At 42.8% G+C, this 19157-nt stretch overlaps 2 protein-coding genes across 6 annotated transcripts in view; both read right to left on the bottom strand.

Moving 5' to 3' along the window:
- Window positions 1-502: 502 nt before the first annotated feature.
- Window positions 503-12317, bottom strand: lrguk (leucine-rich repeats and guanylate kinase domain containing). Of its 5 annotated transcripts, none has more exons than XM_041072345.2 (20): window positions 12021-12316; window positions 11472-11567; window positions 11246-11327; window positions 11055-11158; window positions 10693-10774; window positions 10403-10527; window positions 9099-9242; window positions 8491-8571; window positions 8293-8379; window positions 8114-8220; window positions 7390-7512; window positions 7055-7151; window positions 5630-5743; window positions 5252-5453; window positions 4475-4591; window positions 4232-4389; window positions 3842-3930; window positions 3361-3429; window positions 2222-2337; window positions 503-2001 (listed from the first exon to the last, which is right to left on the bottom strand). In XM_041072345.2, the coding sequence occupies exons 1-20, from the start codon at window positions 12147-12149 to the stop codon at window positions 1817-1819; spliced, it is 2307 nt and encodes a 768-aa protein (XP_040928279.1). In that variant the 5' UTR covers window positions 12150-12316; the 3' UTR covers window positions 503-1816. The 5 variants fall into 5 exon arrangements, with proteins under 5 accessions (XP_040928279.1, XP_029018571.1, XP_040928280.1 ...); XM_029162738.3 differs by having other exon boundaries at window positions 11055-11155; XM_041072346.2 differs by having other exon boundaries at window positions 7390-7509; window positions 12021-12315.
- A 446-nt stretch (window positions 12318-12763) lies between these two features.
- The window catches only part of exoc4 (exocyst complex component 4), an 83735-nt gene continuing 77341 nt past the window's right edge, over window positions 12764-19157 (bottom strand). The window contains exon 20 of the mRNA XM_029161747.3: window positions 12764-14774. Within this exon, the coding sequence (XP_029017580.1) occupies window positions 14537-14774 (238 nt within the window). The 3' untranslated portion in view covers window positions 12764-14536. The remainder of the gene's footprint in view (window positions 14775-19157) is intronic.

The following is a 19157-nucleotide window of genomic DNA, read 5'->3' as shown; positions in this document are numbered from 1 at the left end:
AATGAAAATACAGATTAATTCTCTTTCTTCCTATTGCTCAAGTCTTACAAATATCATAAAAAATGTATTCCTATCACTGGGCACATGAGCTTCGAGAAAATTGATAACGAGCCTATGCATATCTATGCCATGACAACTCTCTCCTGCACACATAAATCTCAGATGCAAGCGAGTCTTAGTTTTGCCCAGAAAATGTGCTCGGCTCTTTTCTTTGTGAAGCGTTGCTGTCTTGAGGAGTTATGTCGAGATGAAAGTGTGTGACGTGTTTATTTTTCAGCTGGTGAAGTGAAGGAAGACGAGCGGTTGGGTAGACAGTGCGGTATGTATTACGCACATACTGTATGCTGTTTAAACTTTGTTTGGCTTGGAAAAGCTTTGGTGAAGGTTTGCGATGAGTGTAATGCAACAAGAGAGGTAGAACTGCGGCTGTTGCTACTACAGTACAGATATAAAGTTCCCGGGGTTCGCTCGTGTAAAACATGAGGCAAAAAGATGCCCATAACATTATTTATAAGTTTTTATTCATTTGACCATGAAGGCTGTAGTGTTACAATGAGTAGGCATGAAGACAAAGACACAGAGTAACAGATGAGCATGAAAAATACATCACAGACACAAAGACACAGATGATGTAGATTATTAGATCATGCATTCACAATATTCATATACCTGCATCTCATGCAATGTTAATGTGCAGGAAGACACCACGTTAGCCAATGACAGGCTGTGCTACAGGGTGCAGGTTGCAGTGTAAGTGGGTTAGACCCCAGGGGCCCTGAAGACACTGGCTGGTTTCAAACTGCCAAAGAATTAAGACGGGGTTGGAACATCTGCTGCCTAAGAGGAAGACAGATAGTGATGGATGGCCAGGTGTCCTCTATGTGTGTGTGTAGAACTCCGTACTGCAGGAAACAACATGCACACGTGCGCGTTCACGTGCAGCAACAGCACGAGCTGACGGGCTGAGGAGCTGAATAAGAGATGCGGACAACTGTGACAGGCAACTATTCAGCAATAAACAATATTTACCAAATATAAAAGCAGAAAATGTGCAACACTCACAAACGTGCACACACAAGCTGACAAACACGGTGCCGTGGTGTGATGGCTCACTGTTTACGGCCTGTCAACAACTTCCATACCAACGCATTTCCAGTTGAATAAATAATCCCATCAGAGGAGATAAAGATTAATGATGTATTTACCATCCAGTGACAAGAGCCTCACGCTAAATATAAAAGATCAGTATCTAGATGTCGATGGCAAATCCTGTTTGATGAGATTACTGAACAGCAGGAAATGCAACACCACTTCACTGTCAAGAAAATTAATGCTTCACTCATAAAACCTGACAAAAACCATTTCCACGATGAACAGATACCTCATATTAATACAAAGAGGAACTATATCTGTTTAGTTCAACACATGGATGAAAGACATGCTCATCAGTCTGTGAGAGCCTAAACCACAATGTGTGTCATCACCAGACACCTTTAGGTCAGAAAGACAGTAATTCTGCACATCCTTATAATTATACTCCAGTCAGCATACAGTATATGTGGCCATTAGCGCCATCACTTCACAGGAACACAGTATATAGAAGGGGGTAAAGGATCCAGACATGTTGCAGCACGAGCAACAGATGCAGGAAAAGGCAAGTGCAAAAATCTAACCTCAAGTGTTTGGCTTGACTGTATCGTGTTACCATCAGTGTACTGTAGTTTGTGGTGAGACAGCAACAAATGTGTGGTTTCAGAGACATTTTTTTTGTGATCTAACACACATTTTAAGGAGTCAGTTAAAAGTGATTTAACATTTATCCATTCATGTTTGCACTCTCTGTCTCCCCAGCAGGTGGCTTTGGGCTGGAAACTACAGGGGTCTTGCGTCCGGTGGGAATCGGCGGCAGGACGGGCCTGACGTTGGATCCGGGACGTCGGTCAGAAGAGGGAGATGTGGCTGCAGCCAGCTGATCTGGGGTCTGGTCAGATGACAGTTGGTCTGAAATTCAAATATTACATTCATAGTCTTCAGAACTCATTACAGTCAGCTTCAATATACAGTATTTAGAGTGAGATATAGTAAATAAACAATGTCAAAACAAAACGCTAACCACTAAATCATGCATCAAATAATTTGCAATATTATTTATAGTTATTAGGAGTGCTCCCCTTGTCTCAGTATTTCTCCTCTCACTCGTCTCTCTTTCCTCTATACTAACCTTTAAGTGTTTCCAGCGTGGGTTCCACAATAGAGCTATTTAGTGGTTCCACCGAGCCAGCGAAGGCCCCAGCTGAACTGGGCACAGACAGCTCTGAAGCACGTGACTCATCAGAGCTGCTTGTGCAGGTGTGGAATAGGTTAGTGGTTGGAGGAAGCAGAAGCATACAGTGGATAGAAGCACAGAAACAGAGAGACACGGATAGGGATGAGAAGGGAACAGGGACAAAGTAGCATATGCAGCGAGAGGTGTACTGGTAGAATTATGATGAAAGTGAGAAACAGAAAGTTAAGAGAGCTGGTACAAGAAACTTTTCAACAGAATGATGTTCTAGTAATGTTCCCATCACTGAACAGAATTAGACCTTACATGTCCAAACACACATCCACTGCACACTACACAAAAACCCCTTTAGAAAAATACAACTCGGTCCTTTGTAACAAAATATGAAACAGAAACAAGCGGAGACACATCTCTATTAAGAGTCGTGCCAACAAGTAGACAGATGTCTGCAATCCTCTGCAGAAATACTAAAGAGCTAAGGAATGTTAACTGTATACACTGGGGGCATGTATCACTCAGGTGATGATGACAGAACAGATGAGAACATGATCACAGTAAGAACCAGTTTACTCCAGGACCTGTACTGTATGTCTGCGTCTACAGAACATACTTTGAAGGTTCTTCTTCAAAATAAATTGATGCATATTTTTATATTTTAATCTAAACATAGATCGTTGTGGCACATGCACTACACGAAGGAATACGGTACAGTAACTGCAGAATTTATTATTAGTGTGTCTTTTAATGTGACCCCAGATTTGTCCACACATGGCTTGTACCAGTAAATGAACTCAATAAAAGTGAACAAGCCGTAAAAACAGCCTTAGAGAGAGAAGATACCTTCTACAAGGACTTTTCATATTCTTATGAAAGACTTCCTGTGGATTATCTGACCTCATCATAAATAAGTTTTGAAACCATATGCAGATGGAAACTTTTCCATCTTTGAAGTACATGTGTGTATCTGTAATTGTTATGCATTATCACTGGCTTTCCTTGAGGTTTCAAGGAGAAATCTGTAGCGTATGTGCACCTGTATGTGTTTATCCACTGTGCATTTGTGTGGGTGTTCTTACCTGCTGTCTTCACTAAAGTGTGATCCAGAGTCATGAGTCTGCATTGATGATGGTGCTTTTTGAGCCGAGCTGAGGTAAAGAAAATAATAAATGAATAGAATAAATGTTACAGTAGACTGAAAAATTGTCCTTCAGTATAAATCCTTTGGAAAAGCTATTTCACGCCACCCACTAGAACAAAAAGCGAAGTTGTTCATTTTTGTTTTTCAGACATTTCCTGACGTTAGGAGTGGTGACAAGTATATCTGAGGAAACACGGGTGAAAGGCGCCACTAGACAATCTCCTCGCATTAACTAGCAGTTTGTTTCAAATGATTTGGGCCCCCGCCACTTCACCCTCAAAGTCACACAGCGACCCAAAACAAACCATTAAAATGCTGTTAGGACAAGTGCTCCAATTAAACTAATTTGGCCCAGCTGAGAGCTCCCTCTTGAAACTAAGCGTTGGAGTGCATTGGAGTGTGTGCTACTTGTAATAAACCTTTTGAAGCGCTGGCTGTAGACCCCTGGACTATTCCCCACTATGGCCTCTCTCACCAACCGCTCTCGTCTCCTGATGGAAGCAAACTCCTGCAGGGAGTAGGGGGGAGAGAATAAAGAGGAGGAGATGAAGCAGCAAGATGACAGAAAGAGGGGATAAACAGGAATGGCAGATTTGAAAGGAGAGGAAAATTTATGTGGAGGGTTATTAAAGGAAAAAAGGTAGGAAGCAAGAATTATGATAGGGAGCAGTAAGGTAGGGAAACAAAAGAAAGAGTTGATCCTGTTAGACAATTAAGGATTATTTTTCACAAATTAGTTCTGGGCTATTTAACATTCACTTGCATGCTTCATAACGAATACATTTTTCATCTGGTGTGTTGTAACTCACCGCTGGGCTATTTTCAGGGCTGAGCTCTGCTTGGATCTTGGTAAAATAGTTCCTATAGGAAGGATTTGAAGGGTCAAGAGCTGTGGCAGACTGTGATGTGAGTGTGCCCGATCCTAACAAGTGTGAGGGTGGTTTCGCCACTGGCTCGTTAGCTGAAGCTGAGAGGCAGAGAGACACCGATGTAACATCCACACTGTACAGTGCATTACTAATGATTATCTGAACAAGTAAACAAATACACACCCATGGAGGTGCTGTCAGGGGATGCTCTGTTGTGCTTTTCCTCCTCCTCCTCCTCCTTTAGCAACAAGTACTCCTTCAATACCAGCCTCAGCATCTGGTAGGCTTCTTCCAAGTCATCTACAGTATTCAATATCCACACACACAGCACCACCATGTAAAAAGTCTGGCCATGAACAGAGCCAATACATCTCCCATCAAACAGTGATGAATCAAAGATATGGGGATTATGACCTTAATGTAATGAGGTGCATAAAAGTGATAAGTGTCCCCCGCTCCCAGTATGTTCATCTCATTAAGAAAACAGCTAACATGTCCGAGTGCTTTCATGAGGGAATGATAAACAGAGCTACTCGGCAGCTACGTGCCTTTAATAAATGTGGTAATTGGACTGAAAGTGTAGTGTATGGATTTTACCGAGGCCTGTTAATTCATCTAAGTCTACGCCAACAACACTAGAGTATGGCTCTTTGTAAGAGTCTACAGTAACATACAGTGAACGGAATATAATTTTTTCTTGCAAGCTTCATTTCCAAAGGTTGGATGAGTGAATATTACTGTTTTCCTACCTTAAGACAGATGCTTTTTAAAATGAATTGTTAAGATTTATATCCTGTTATAACGCATTAGCCCATTAGAAACCAATTAGTAAAATGGACTGAATTAGACACTGGAGACTATGAAATTACCATTAATATGCTCTGAAATCTGCCCCCAGACACAGCATCAAATAACATGAATGAACATTTAGTGGCATATTAATATATTTTACAGTCATACCACAGGGCATGACATTATCGAAGAATCCAGGCCGCTGTATGTTGGTTTTGGCGTACACGTCTAGACGTGACACTGCCTTTTCAATCTGTGCTGGGGTGTAGAGGCCGCGGCTTTTCAGACGATCCCTGTACTTCTCCGCCTTGCTGGGGAACAGCAGGATGTATCGAGGCTCGAAGCAGCATCTCTTCAGGCTAAACACACCCTGGAAGCATCAACAAACAATTAGAATTCCTCTTATGAATGCAGGTCAGAGAAGAGGCTGCATCAGACAATGTTTTCATAATGGAATTTTCTCATTTTGTGTTTAAGACGGTCCATTCTAGATTAATGCATCTACTCTAATTGCAAAAGTGTTAACTTTCCACGTGCGTACAGTACCTCCAGTTCCATATGCACACAGCAAGCCAGCCCTTCTCTGGCCACGTCCTCTATGGCATCTCTGGTCAGGCCAAAGCTGTGACCCCCATATTGCATTGTCTGGATAAACTTACCCTAAAAAAGGAGAGGAAAAAGCATTCCAAGCATTATTCATCACGTTAGCACAGTTACAATTACATCTATCACCTCAAGTTGACAAACCACTTGACGCACATGTGCACCCCAGCATGTTGTGTCAAGATAAACAACCTGAGGTCATCAGGCCACCTGTGAACTGAACTTTTGACCTGGTGATAAGGGCAAAACTCCTCAGGATGATCCCTGACCTGTTTATTATTTGAACCACGTCATTTGTAGGTCTTAACAAGCTGGAACCAAATCTAATACCGACTAAAGCAATTCAGAATTAGTGCAATTGGAGATTAATTATCTAATTTTGCCATGTTTGGTTTCTGTAAAAAGACAGCGATGAAACACATTATAACATGAAACATAAAAGCTGTCATGACATATTAGTGCATTAGTGCACAAAATGTGAGGTTGAAATTAGGATAGAACATGCATTTGTGGCAGCATTATGGGTACCCAGCAAAAGTAGTAAGTGCTGACAGACTGACAGACAAGACACAAACAACATTTTAGCACGTTAAAAAATAATTCCGACACCTTGAATATGCAAAGGGAGCTAGAAAGCCAGTTGGTGTGAGTTGACCGTGGCCAAACCTTTTGCTGTGCTCGCATACGTTCTGTCTATCTGCCTTACTGCAGTGATTAATATGTTTCATCTGGGGACACAATGGGGTCAGCTGACTACCTTAATGTACTGTACTAAATGACCAGGTTTTCTTCCCTGATGGCACAGGAATGTTGATGATAGGTGAGAAAAAGTGGTTACCAGGGGTTAAGACAAAACATGAGGGAGGGAGAGGGCTGGTAACATATGAAAGTCAAAGCATGATGGTGTAAGGAGGACAGGTCAGTAATAAACCAAACACTTGCCGACAGAGGAATGGAGGAAGAAAGTGAGGAATGAAGGAATCAGACAGAGGGCGGGACACACTGTCAAGTTAACCTGTTCCACCAGCCTGATGCTAGCATCAAAGCCCTTGCTGTGTAAATCACTACGTGACCTAGACCTCTATCCATCATACTGCTCCACTGTTACATAACAGGCAGCTAGACAGGGGGCAGGATGAAAAACAAATGTGTCCTACACCCCTTTGTCAAATTTAAAGGTAAAAATTTAATAGCTTTTCAAATATCAAATATCAATAATCACAACTTATTTTAGCCAGAGTGTGAATTTAGTGTCAAGCTTGTTAAAGGATTAGAACAGCTTGATTAACTTATAGATGAGTACAATGACTGACAGCACTGGTTCCAGGAGCTGTGGTGATAAAAAACTTTACCGTCAAACCAACGTACCATGAGAATCATGTTCTGAAAGTCCTCCTCGCTGACAAAATGGTAATCAATCCCATTTTCCTCTCCATAGTAGGGCCCCCTTGTGGTGTGACAGATTCTGTGAAAACAGAAACACTCTGCGTGGAGTTTCAGCAAACACACGTTTAGCTAAATGTCTAAATTCACCACCTTTGAAACGCGCCACACAAACCATTTCAAGGGGACAGCAATTAGGACACATTTAAATACCTGGTTCAGATTTTCATGCATTTGTACAGTAGTATATTCAGTATACAAAGATACACAGCTAAAATCTATGTCATGTATTAAAATCGTGCAAACATTTTAATACTGACCCATATGCAAAATATTCGCTGAACTCTTGACACAGTCGATGGGCTAGTTCTCTTTTCCCACAGCCTTGAGGACCTGTCAGCACCAGCATAGGGTACGGAGAGTCTGCACTGGGCAAAGTACTGCTTGGAGACACAAACATACACCCACACAGCCACACAGAGAGGGTCCTCATGAACTTCAGCTTTACTGCTACGTTCTTTTATTCAGGAAAATAAATCAAGCCTCCAAAAACGAGCAAGATTTAAGTATAATAAACCATGAAGCACAAACTTCTTGAAAGCCACTCCTACAGTCAATATTAATGGGAACCTTGTGGGCAATATGGATGTACTCTTTCTAGGACGCAAAGAGGAGAATGGTAAATTGACTGTAACTGCAGCATTTTATTCGCTGATGATGGATGTTTTCAAAAAAACTGCTGATGCACAAATTCATTTTTTTCCCTTTAAGAGAGTAGATAACACGAGCAATTCAGGACCACGGCAGATAAAATCCTGAAAACAATGTTCTTGGTACCTGATTTTCCAAGATATGCATCAGTATGATTCTAATCATCACATCTGATGTGCTACAAACACACTTACCAAATGCCATTTTTCAGTAACCACTGTTAAATGTTCCCATTTCCTTACAAAAGAAAGTTTTAACTTTAAGTTTAACTTTAGATTCTAAAACAATGCAGAAGACCAGTCAGTGAAACACATTAAACAATATTGCACTGACCTGTCATAGAGCACCTGGGGCTGCATCAGCTGATACACCATGTGAGTAAGGTGATTTCTTGCTGAAACCACGTCCAAAGGGGGATCGTATTTGTTTACAGATGACACCTGGAGTTTAACATACTGTAAGTCTACCTCTGATTATGATGTTACCAAAGCCATCATTAGATTTATGCATACCTTTTCTTCAGCAGTGATTTTTTCTTGGTCTAGCACAGTTAGATGCTGTAGTAGGAAAACCACCGAGACTCTGTAGTCCGGTTGCTCCTACAGTATGTTTCACATTCACACAGTACACAATTAAAAACATACAGTGTAGCGAAGCATCTAAGCCCCTAAAGCATTAGGCCCTAGGGTCATTAGTACAGGTGGGCTTACCTGTACAGGGTTTTCAAGTAGACTGAGATCCCGCAACAGCAAAAGATCATGAATGTGCTTGCATTCTTGGATTTCAGTAATCTAAAAATAAATTCCCAGTAAATGAAAAAAATATATATATTAAATATTGTATTTTTCCTAATCCAATGAAACTATTATATTGTATGTTGCTCAGTTGAAGGATTTTGACTAGGTCACTCCAAAATATAAATAGACCGACCCAGACCGATAACGACATTTTGTTCTTTTTTGTTTTACTTGTTATAAGACATTTTGTACATTATTCTGTTTGCTCAGCTTACCATTTTTATAGTATGAGTTACACAAAATGAGAAGATGTCAGGAGGGCACAGAGGTCTATGTTTTCACAGTCTTGTATAAACAGTATTTTTAGAGAGCTTCCAGTGCCATCACTGGAAGTCAGTTTGCTGTTCATGCAGGAGATTTGGTCACTACCATTTGCTCATGAAGCAGGTTTTTCCCATTTTAATTAAATGACGAAATGATGGAAATCTGTTTAATTTGGATCTCATATAGCTAAATCACATTTATTCTCACTCTCTCATGCTCACTGTGTGGCATGTGTAAAGGAGCTCACAGATACATACCAGGTTTTTCTCCAGATTGATGGAGCCAAGCAGGCAAAGATTTTGAAGGCCAGAAAGACTGGTGATGCGATTCTGAGACAAGTCAAGGACCTGCAGATTGTTCAGATTCTCCAAACCTTCAATTCTCTCCAGCTGGTTACCCCTCTGGACGCGGACAGAAAAGAGCACACATTCAGAGAAGCGGATACATCACATTAATTTGCATGCACATATAAATGGCTTCCAAGCACCACTTTATGAATGGTCAATGATTCCCACTAATAAATATTAAGGACGTGTCATGGTCACTCTGCAGGGTGCCGGAACTTTCTCTCCCCTCAGTGCTGAGTTGAGTGGCAGATCCGCCTCATAATGCTAAATCCTGACTGAGGGCTGACAGCCAAACAGCTGGCGAGGTGTTAGCGCAGCACGCAAAAAACTAAAGAACCAGACCTGGGCATTCCTCCCTTGACAGGGACCCCAGCTTGCTTCTCATTCCATTCCACTGACTAAAGTTGTTATCGAGCCGTTTGGCCACACCTCACCCTGCTCTTGCCAAGCATGTTGCCTGGCAGTAAATCCCTATCAGTAGGGTGAGTGGGGGAGTGGGGATGACTGTGCTGTGATGTCCCTTGAAGCTCGGGTCGGTGCTGTGAAGGGGTAGGGAAACAGGCTGACAGGGCCATGCTGTTCAGGGAGGCAGCGAGAGAGGAAGAAAGGTCAGGGATGAGTTTCGATGGACGCAGGATGGACAAGGTGTGTGTGTGTGTGTGTGTGTGTGTGTGTGTGTGTGTGTGTGTGTGTGTGTGTGTGTGTGTGTGTGTGTGCGCGTGTGTGTGTGCTGAACTTGTTCCAGCGTCACTCAAACACCAGCCGATAATCCCGAAGCAAAGCTACTGAGGCAGTTACAGCCGGACCAATGGCTTCTGACAATGAGGAAACACTGCTAAAGGACACAACATGCAGGTGCACACACTTACACACAAGCAGAGAGAGAAAGAGAGAAAGGCCTGCTGTTGGACCATATGGTAAGTCTCAAACAGGGGGCCAAGGTTTTACTGAATGTGAAAAACCAGCCAAAAACACTGACATAAAGAGAACACTAAAAGAGGCAAACAGAAATGGGTGAAATTGAGCATACATGAGGTAGAATACACAAAACAAGAAAAAAACTTAACAACAGTATGTACCCAACAGTGGATAACACAGAGGTTGCAGAGCAATGCACAACATATAAAATATACATAAAAAAAGACTAAAGAAGATTCCTGCTATATACTGTGAACTTGAATCATCGTGTAAAGTGTCTGTTTTATGTTACCTACAAGGCAGAGGTGTGTAAGTGGTAGACTGCCCAGGCCACTGATCCTGGAGATCCTGTTGTGCGCCAGTCTGAGATGGCTGAGCCTGCAACACTGCTCGAGACCAGTGATCTCGCTGAAACTGTTGTCTGATGAACAGCACTGTTAAGAATTATACATAAGAAATACAAATAAACAATTAGTACATTTATTATAAGGGTATAGGGTGAAAAAATAATGTTGAGTGTGTGACAGAGAGAGGGGAAGTGTCTGCGAGTGCATGTGTCCAGTTATTCTGATGAATCAAAGGATACGGTCCAGCTCTAGTTTACTAAGGTAGGAACAGGCTGACAAATCCTTCATTTTAGCCATACGATTGTATGAGAAACTGACCTCCTGGAAAAAGAAATCAGCACGTTATCAACAGTCATGAATGTCTTCACTACATCTCACTTGAGGAATTCATCAAATTAATCTATAAAGTGTGGGAAAGAATTTTTAATTTAGCGAGGTTCACTGTCATTCAAGGGCAGTTAATGCCTTGTAAGCATATTCCCAGTGACTACAGATGGGCTATGTAAATCCAGGCCTATCTTAAGGGAAAACCAGGAGAGAGTGAAGCCCAAGACACCAATCAAACGTTGTCTTTTCCTGTCAGCTCAAGGTCCTGCTTTACCTTCAGACTCTTGGGTGGCTGGAATCCAAAGAAGCTAAAGATTTCGTTGTGAGAAGCGTCAAGAATGACGAGGTAGGGCATGTGGCTCACACAGGACAAATCTACTAGTTAAAAAAGTTAGAGGGCAGCATCAGAAACGTTCAGGTTGCAGGTGTAAATAACTAAATAAGTACTGTAGGAGTGAAGATCACCTTTTATTTTGTTGTGTGGCAGTTCCAGTTTTTGAAGATGGGCATAATTTCGTAGGATGGAGACGTCACTTAGGTTCTGACTCTAGAGGAAAATACAATGTAGATTTTACTACGTCTGCTGCCAACATACTGTAACTGTAACGCAATAAAAGTGTGAGTTTCAGCAAGTGTGGCTGAATCTGACAGCAAAGAGGCTTGAAGCCACACAACAGTAGCTGTGACTCACAGGCAGGGACAGTTGGTACAAGGGCGGCCCGTTGCCAAAGTGGCCAAGGTGGGAGATGCACCTGGACACCAGCTCAGCAGTTAAAACACAGGACCTCTGAAAATTTCAATATAAAGTGCATTACTCATCCCATCTCACTATAGTCAAGCTGGCACATTTAAGCCACTACAAGCATCACCTACTGCACTACTGAGCCACCGCTTCCTGTCCTGAGAAGCACACATGCATCTCTTCATGCAGCAAACACACACATTGTGCCTATAGAGAATTTACAAGACTTTAATTGCTCTTAATTCCACTATTAGAAATTTCAAATAGCGTGAATCAATTATTTGACCTTGCTGTGCTGTTTAACTTCCCCAGACCTCCTGTACAAGGTTACCTGCTTTACCTGTTGCATGACGGAACAAACATATATATGTGTCACTTGTCCTTTTATTTACACTTTTATTGAATCGCCGATACTGTGCATTATAATGCGAATATTCAAATGAAGAAATTGAGACAGACGTGTAAAAGTTTTAAAAGCTAAGCTAAGCAGCATCTTACCTCCATGTCGGACTTGTCCTCCAGCTCTGCGCCGCCGGGCGCCTCCTCTGCGGGCGCGTCGCTGACGGACCCTGGGGGGCAAACGCCAGGCAACGCGGCGGGAAACAGTTCAACGGTCCTTTCCTTCATTATTCACCGTCGAGAAACCGGCACTAAAGTGCGCTAGAACTACTAACAGGCAGTAAAAGCACCCGCCTCGGGATGAATAACTATGTAGAACTTCGTGTTTTTTTGCTAACTCATTAGCGTATTTGCGCCACGTTTGGCGGTCGTCGCTTAGCAACGGAGGCGTCCAATGCGAGCTGAAAGGATTATGGGTAATGTAGTAAAGAAGGCGGAGTCGTAATATCTGCATTTTCGAAGATACGATAAAAAGATTCAGCATTTAATGTAATAAATTAAACATATGTAGAGCTAAGGCGTATTATTCACTTCACCCATTAACAGGACGCTTTGATAACACACGCTTGTTGGGTTGGACCACTTCCTACTCCGACAGCTGTCCGTGCTTATTTTTCTCATCCCACTATGCTGCGCTTTATGCTTCAATTCATGTCACACAAACCATCACAGCTCTGGCAGAGCAGAGCCTCTGGTGTTGGTTCTGGATGTGTCTTACTCTAATTGTATAAAGTGGAAACAGCTGGACTCCACCAAACATGTGGTAAAGATGTGCTGCAGAATGGATGAGCTCTTGTCTGCTCCATTTCTGCACGGAACACAAAACACACAAATGGAAATGCTCGGATTTTGATTAGTTTATTTCATTTTCATTAGTGTACACATTAACAACTCGTGTGCTTAATTTAGAGGAGGCAAACCTTAAAGATCATATCAGATAAGATCAGATAATCCTCTAGATCAGATTCATGTATAGAAATCAACACATTCTTACTTCAAACATAAATTTTTGCAATTCCTCTTATTTGACAGATGTGCAAAGAAAAGGGTGAGTTCTCCTAGTAACAAAAAACTTTTCCTTTACATATTTAATTCATGAGTAAAAAAAGCAGACAGCAGGAGTAGATGGATTAGGCCCAGATAACAACTCCTACTGGCTTGTGCCGTGTTATAGTCTTACATGTATAATAGCATCTGTGTCTGTGACCTGACACCTGGTTAACATTGTATTAAAGTTTCCCATTTAGAACATTACAAAAGTAGCTCTGAAGTGAACAGCTGAATGAGCAGATTCTAGATTTTATTCTAAGTGTACGTTTCAGAGTGGTAGGCGAACTCCCTCAGCAGCTCCACAGTTGTTTTGCCATTGATTCCTGCCTATGTGTCATTATGATGGATTGCTCTATGGGCTTCTGGGAGACCAGCGCGGGCCCGCTGTATTGACAAGGCTCCCGTTCCCCTGTTCTTCCTCTCGTTAAGTACTTTTCTCCCAAGTTAATGAACGAAAAAAAAGAGGAGGACTGCAACGAGGGAAATGATTTGTGAGCGACTCGAGCCTATACGCGTGGTTCACTTTAAAATACTCCAGCAAAATAAAGATTCACATTGTTTGAGTTTATGAAGCTAGTATGACTCGTGAAATGTGAAATATATGCCACTGAAATAAAACCAGCCCTGCTTGTACAGAAGAATAAACATGAGACCAGATTTAGTCTCCTTTGTCCAGTTTGTAAAATAGTTTTACCAGCTCAACAGTTTCAACAAGTTTCAACAGTAGATACACAAGTTTAGTGCACAAACTATAAGAAAAAGTCCAATAAACAGATTTTTAACAGACGTACTGTAGATATGATACAATTCACGGCTAGGGAAATCTTTGGGGACCAACCTAAATTGGCAGCAGGAGGAAGATGTGGCCTCATTCAGACAGTCTAATCTGGCATCTGTTATTGCAGACAGAATCAGTGGGCCCATGGGGACGGCAGTAGAAAAGAGATAGAGGTGTAATTGAGAGCAGCAGTTTAGATCTAATAGGAAAATGAGATGCAATAGGGCCTAAGTTTGGGTGAGTGTCCAAAACAATTGGCTTTTATCTGGAGTTGGAGTCGCTGCGAGCGGAGGGGGCTGTCAGAGTCTGGGCGTGCACGCTGCATTTGTTGTCCCTTAAAGCTGGAAAATGACTACATGGGACTACATGACGTGACATAGACGGATAGATAGTGAACTAGATGTGCGAGGTTTGCAGTTGTGTTGCTCGCTTTCCAATTAGAGTGAGTCAGTGCTGCACAGGCTGATATATACATGACATATATATAGGCTGATCTATGTCAGCCAAATATATTTATACAGATTTTACATATTATAATATAAGGGGCTAGATAAAGCATCTTTCAGTGTTTTACGACCCAATTCACAAATATCCTCTGTCCTGACAGTGTCTCCTGGCATTAATGACCTACTTTTCTGCAACACATATTCTTGAATATTCCTGTTCCAGAGCCATGTAGGACAGAGGTTATTTGCATGGAACACATGTTCACTGTTCCCCTTTCTCTGAATAGCAATTCAACTCAATAAAATATCCCTCAGTAGCATGCCCTGTTTTACTGGACTCTTTACACTGTGGTGATCTTCTTGTCCTTGGTGGCCTGTTTGATGGCGGCCTGCTCGCAGATGATCTCCTTGAGGCGCTGCAGCCGGGTGTTTTGGGTGCTCAGGTCCCCTACCCCCGTCTGACTGCGATGAAGCAGGGACAGGGCGTTGATGTACTCCAACTCTGTGTAGCGAACGCCCTGGTCCACCACAAGGTTCAGCAGCTCGTCTGCAGTGTTGTACAGCATTTCATAGTACTGCCTGAATGGCGAGATACGTAGAGCGAGTGACATGAGCGAGAGAGAGAGAGAGCGAGAGAGAGAGAGAGAGAGGGAGAGAGACAAGGGAGAGAAAATTTAATTACAAATGATATTTCTATGCTTTGCATTTTCTCAGTGGAAAATCAAAAGAAAAACCAAAAGCCCAAGTCCAGTTTCCTTAGAAAGGTCTTCAAGGACTTCATCATTCTGCTATCAACAAGTAGAGGTAGAGGGAAAGAATTAATAGGTTTAAGCAAGACCCAAGAGCCACAATGAGCTACTTAAAAGAGACCACGAAGCACATTCTGATATAGAAGACACTCACAGAGTGGGGGAGCGTTGTTGAATGAGCAGTACTCCAACCTGCTGACATAAACATCACCTAAAGGTCAGATGTGCCCGACCAGTGAGGGGAGATTGTGTGTTTGTGTGTTCAAGCACTGCATTTCCTCTTTCTTTCATTTTTTTAACGTAATATTATTAATTATTCATATGTGGGCCTCCTGTGTATGTAAACATGGCTGTATAATTCATTAGCATCAACCCACTAAGGAGAACACAATGTCTGGCCATAAATATGGATTTTAGTTGGAAGGTAACTTGTCATAAACACAATTTACACATTCCTGGGAAGAGGCTGGAGGTAAACTAATGCGCAGGAGAGTGTTGGGATGCAGGACAGACTATTTTCCTTTGCTGTGGGGCAAAACAGGTCAAATACCTTAGAGAGTGCAGTGTGTGTGTATGTGCTGCAAGGCTGTGCTCTAAAATACACGCAAAAGAGCAGAATTCAGGCGTACAGTAAAGCAGACTCCACCACCACCTGCCCCTGGCTATGAAAAACACACACAGTCAGAGAAAGAGGAGAAGTACATGAAAATGAAAACCGCTGGAGTGACGTCTGACAGTCCATTTGTGTGATTACCAAAAACAAACAAACATTAGAACACACAACATCACAGAATGTGTGCAAATTACTGCACACAAAAGCAACAACTAACAAAATATTTGAACGCCCATCTGAACCAACTGCACAAAGAGTCACACAGAGCTTCCAGTTCCAGTCACTCAGCAGCAGCAGTCCAATGAGGTAGACAACTGTAGCTCTGACATTGTTGGGCTAAAGAAAGGCCCTAGAGGAGAAAATAAAAATGTTACATCCACCTGTTTTCTAATCTACCTTTGTGCAAAAGCAGAGACGAAACTCATTTACGATTATGTCCATCAAAGCATCTGGTGAGAGAGGGTTAAGCTTCCTATTGTGCCAGAGGAAGCTGAAGGTAAGTGGATTCAAATCTTTCTGATAGGTGCAGTAAAAAGACACTCTGTTAAGAAAAGATATTTTTATCTCATTTGTTTAGCTCCACCACTCATCCAAGACCCATTCCGTTCTTGAGATGATCATTTTCGGTGCTAACGAGGCGTTAATGAGCACTCGGGGAGCTTCTGTTCCAAGGTGTTTTATGTGCTGTCATTGTGAGGATTCAACAGTGCAAAAAGACCTGGAAAGACTGATGGAAGGCTTGCGCGGATGAGATGGAGATGGGGAGATGGGAAAAGAGCGAAAATGAGTAATGACTTAAGAGATGAGTGAAAAACAGAGGAGCATAATATCTGTTTTTCTGGCCTTCTGCTGACAAGTAATGCCCTTGGTTATGGGAGCATTTGCATTCTGTCTCGCTCTTCATCCGGCTCTCAATTTCTCTCCAAGGTCTTGTTCGTTTTCCATCCCTGAGCTCATTTCATAAAAAACACTTGTCAATATTGATGAGGGTCACATTGGTTCTCCCCTTAACTAGGGGCAAGACAGAAGAAAGGCAAAACGGGTGGGAGAGGGGAGGAGTCCCACCCTGGGCTTTAGCTGCTAGCGGAAGCATTGGGCGCCTTGTCTTTTCAGCTGATAAATGCCGGAGTCTTACTGCCTTTAAACGTGTCTCTGCTTTGAATGTTTAGACTGTGTGTTTAAGCAAAACACCAGCTCCAGAGCACAACCATTTAATTCCCCAGACCCAGCGATTAACTGCACGCTGGAGGCGAATCACCTCGTTACATAATCCAGTGGGAAAAACACATAGAACCACAAAAAGGCCCAGTTATTTATTCCATTGAGGAAGGTTTTCAGCAGAACACTTCCCTCTAGACATGATGCGGGAAAGCACCTGACTCCCAAAGACTGCTTCACTCTAATGATCATCAAATATTTCAGACATACAGAGCATTTGTGTGTATAAATTAGCTTGTTTATTTATATCCTGCTGTTCTTTTCTGTGCTACACGAGTTCAAAGTCGTGCACGTCGGTGTCTCCGTATTCAAGTCGTGTGACAGACGGGACGACTTGCCTGTCACTCAGTGTGAGCTACACAGGCAGTGTGGTAGAAATAATGACGGGTTGACATTCAGAACCTAAAAAACTGGTACCAGTACAAACTATCGCAAAGTCCTTGTAGTTGAATTTGTGTAGGCAGATTGAATGACTGACAAGTACTCCGGCTCGGCTCCCTGTTTCAATTAAGATACCCCTTCTGGTGGACTGGTTAAGTTATGCGCACAGTGGGAAATTAGTAACAAGCGTGCCTGGCGAAAAGTGAAATTACGACTGTGACACATACCAATACACAACATGGAGAGTCTAAAAACAATTTGTCTGATAAAATAGTAAAAGTGGCTGGAAAGCTTCGGAACCCATCTGTTGATGTGGCAGCCGGTAGGAGAAAATAAAAAATACCTCATCAGTGCTATAAAACGTGGCTTAACTACAGTATAATAGCAACTATAATTCACTTGGCAGCGATGCATTTAGGAAAACAATCCCACACAGGATTTGTTAAAAGCAGATCGACTCATGCTTAATGTATAAATGATGAAGGGCTCCTAAATCCACAGCGCAGTTACTTTAGCATCTAACATCAGAGCAGAAGCCAAGACGGCGTCACACGCTGTCAGCTGTCCGAGCCGTCAGGACAGCAATCTGGCCTCCAGTGGGGGCCGCGAGGTATGTCTGTGTATCACCGTGTGTCTGAGTGATGTATGTTAGTGTGCGCTGAAAACACTTTCCAACAGTTCATTACCCAAGCAGTTGGAAAGCCATTTGCCAAACAGGGTAAGGGCTGTTAATAAGATTAAAATCTCTCTGCGCCCCACCATCAAGAAAGGACCCCCAGTGACACGCAAGCCTACACACACACACACGCACGCAGACACACACACGCACGCACACGCGCACACACCAAGGCTTGTGTTTTATCCGCCACAGAGCTACCTAATGAAAGCAGCTTTCATTTTTTTAGCCGTAATAAAGGGAATTGTTGTTTGAGTGCCCCGTCCTCAAGTGTTTCTCCTTTCATGGCCCTGAGCGTCTGTCAGTGCCCCCCCCTCCAATCTGTGCACACTCCTACACGCACACATCTCACCGACTTCCACCTGCATCGTCAAAAAGAGCACCGACTTAGAAATGCTTGTGTGTGTGTGTGTGTGTGTGTGTGTGTGTGTGTGTGTGTGTGTGTGTGTGTGTGTGTGTGTGTGTGTGTGTGTGTGTGCGACTCAGCGTGCCTCCACGGTGCGCTTTCTATTAAATTTTAATTAGGCACCCCCTCCCTTTCCTCGTATACAGCGAATATTAAGTAAATTTATGATGCGTGGATGCAACATAGGGGAGACAGATACGCATGTCAATGGCACAAGAGTTGGGCGAGAAAGGGAGAGAGAGAGAGAAGGAGGAGAGCAGGGGAGCAGGCGTAAAAAGACAAAGAGAGAGAGCGAGAGAGAGAGAGAGAAGAACAGCGAGAGAAAGACAAGAATCAGCACAATTCATTTCCCCTCATTTCCAGTGTGTACAACATTAAGGCCATTACAGGCTGCCTCTGTCAGCGTGTTTGGAACAACACATTAGTTAGGTGGAGAGAGATGAGGCGAGGAAGGAGGAGAGGGGAGAAGACGGGCTGGGAGAGTCGCTGGATGTTTCTCTCCATCAGCTGGAACCGAGGCTTGTTGCTGCAGTAACAAATACCACGGTTACTGACATCAACAACAAGCCAAGGCACCTTCTCTTGTCTTATTTCTGGCTGCGGTCCCAGCGGTATCAACACTAAGTTGGCTCACTGTGGACGTTTTTGCCCTGTGTCCACACTAAACTTTTTGATTGATCTGAAAGCACTCCCCCTGAATAATCGTGGACACCAGGTGCACTGTAACTGTAACTGAGCAGCTTTCACTGTACGGCCCAGGTGGGTTTGATGCCGCTTACACTTCTCTCAGCTTTGTTTATTTCTTTCCACTGCAGCTCCGACAGTCAATACTGACTGCTGTGGATCCACAAAGCATCCAGACATGAGAAACTCATTTAGGCCAAGGGTGATAGCAGATTGATCTTGATGTAAACAAGCC

This window comes from Betta splendens, chromosome 9, assembly GCF_900634795.4.
Source record: "Betta splendens chromosome 9, fBetSpl5.4, whole genome shotgun sequence".
NCBI classification, from domain to species: Eukaryota; Metazoa; Chordata; class Actinopteri; order Anabantiformes; family Osphronemidae; genus Betta; species Betta splendens.
Note: the sequence above shows the minus strand (reverse complement) of the source record. Positions and strands in the feature narration are given on the sequence as shown.

What these genes read in the sequence shown, in the direction of transcription:
- lrguk (XM_041072345.2), bottom strand. Translation starts at nt 12,149, where the DNA reads ATGAAGGAAAGGACCGTTGAACTGTTTCCCGCCGCGTTGCCTGGCGTT. An exon ending in AGCCACCCAAGAGTCTGAAG is followed by an intron (nt 10,775 to 11,054) that starts GTAAAGCAGGAC and finishes TTCTTTTTCCAG; the next exon opens with GAGGTCAGTTTCTCATACAA. An exon ending in TTCAGAACATGATTCTCATG is followed by an intron (nt 5,744 to 7,054) that starts GTACGTTGGTTT and finishes CTCCTTTTTTAG; the next exon opens with GGTAAGTTTATCCAGACAAT.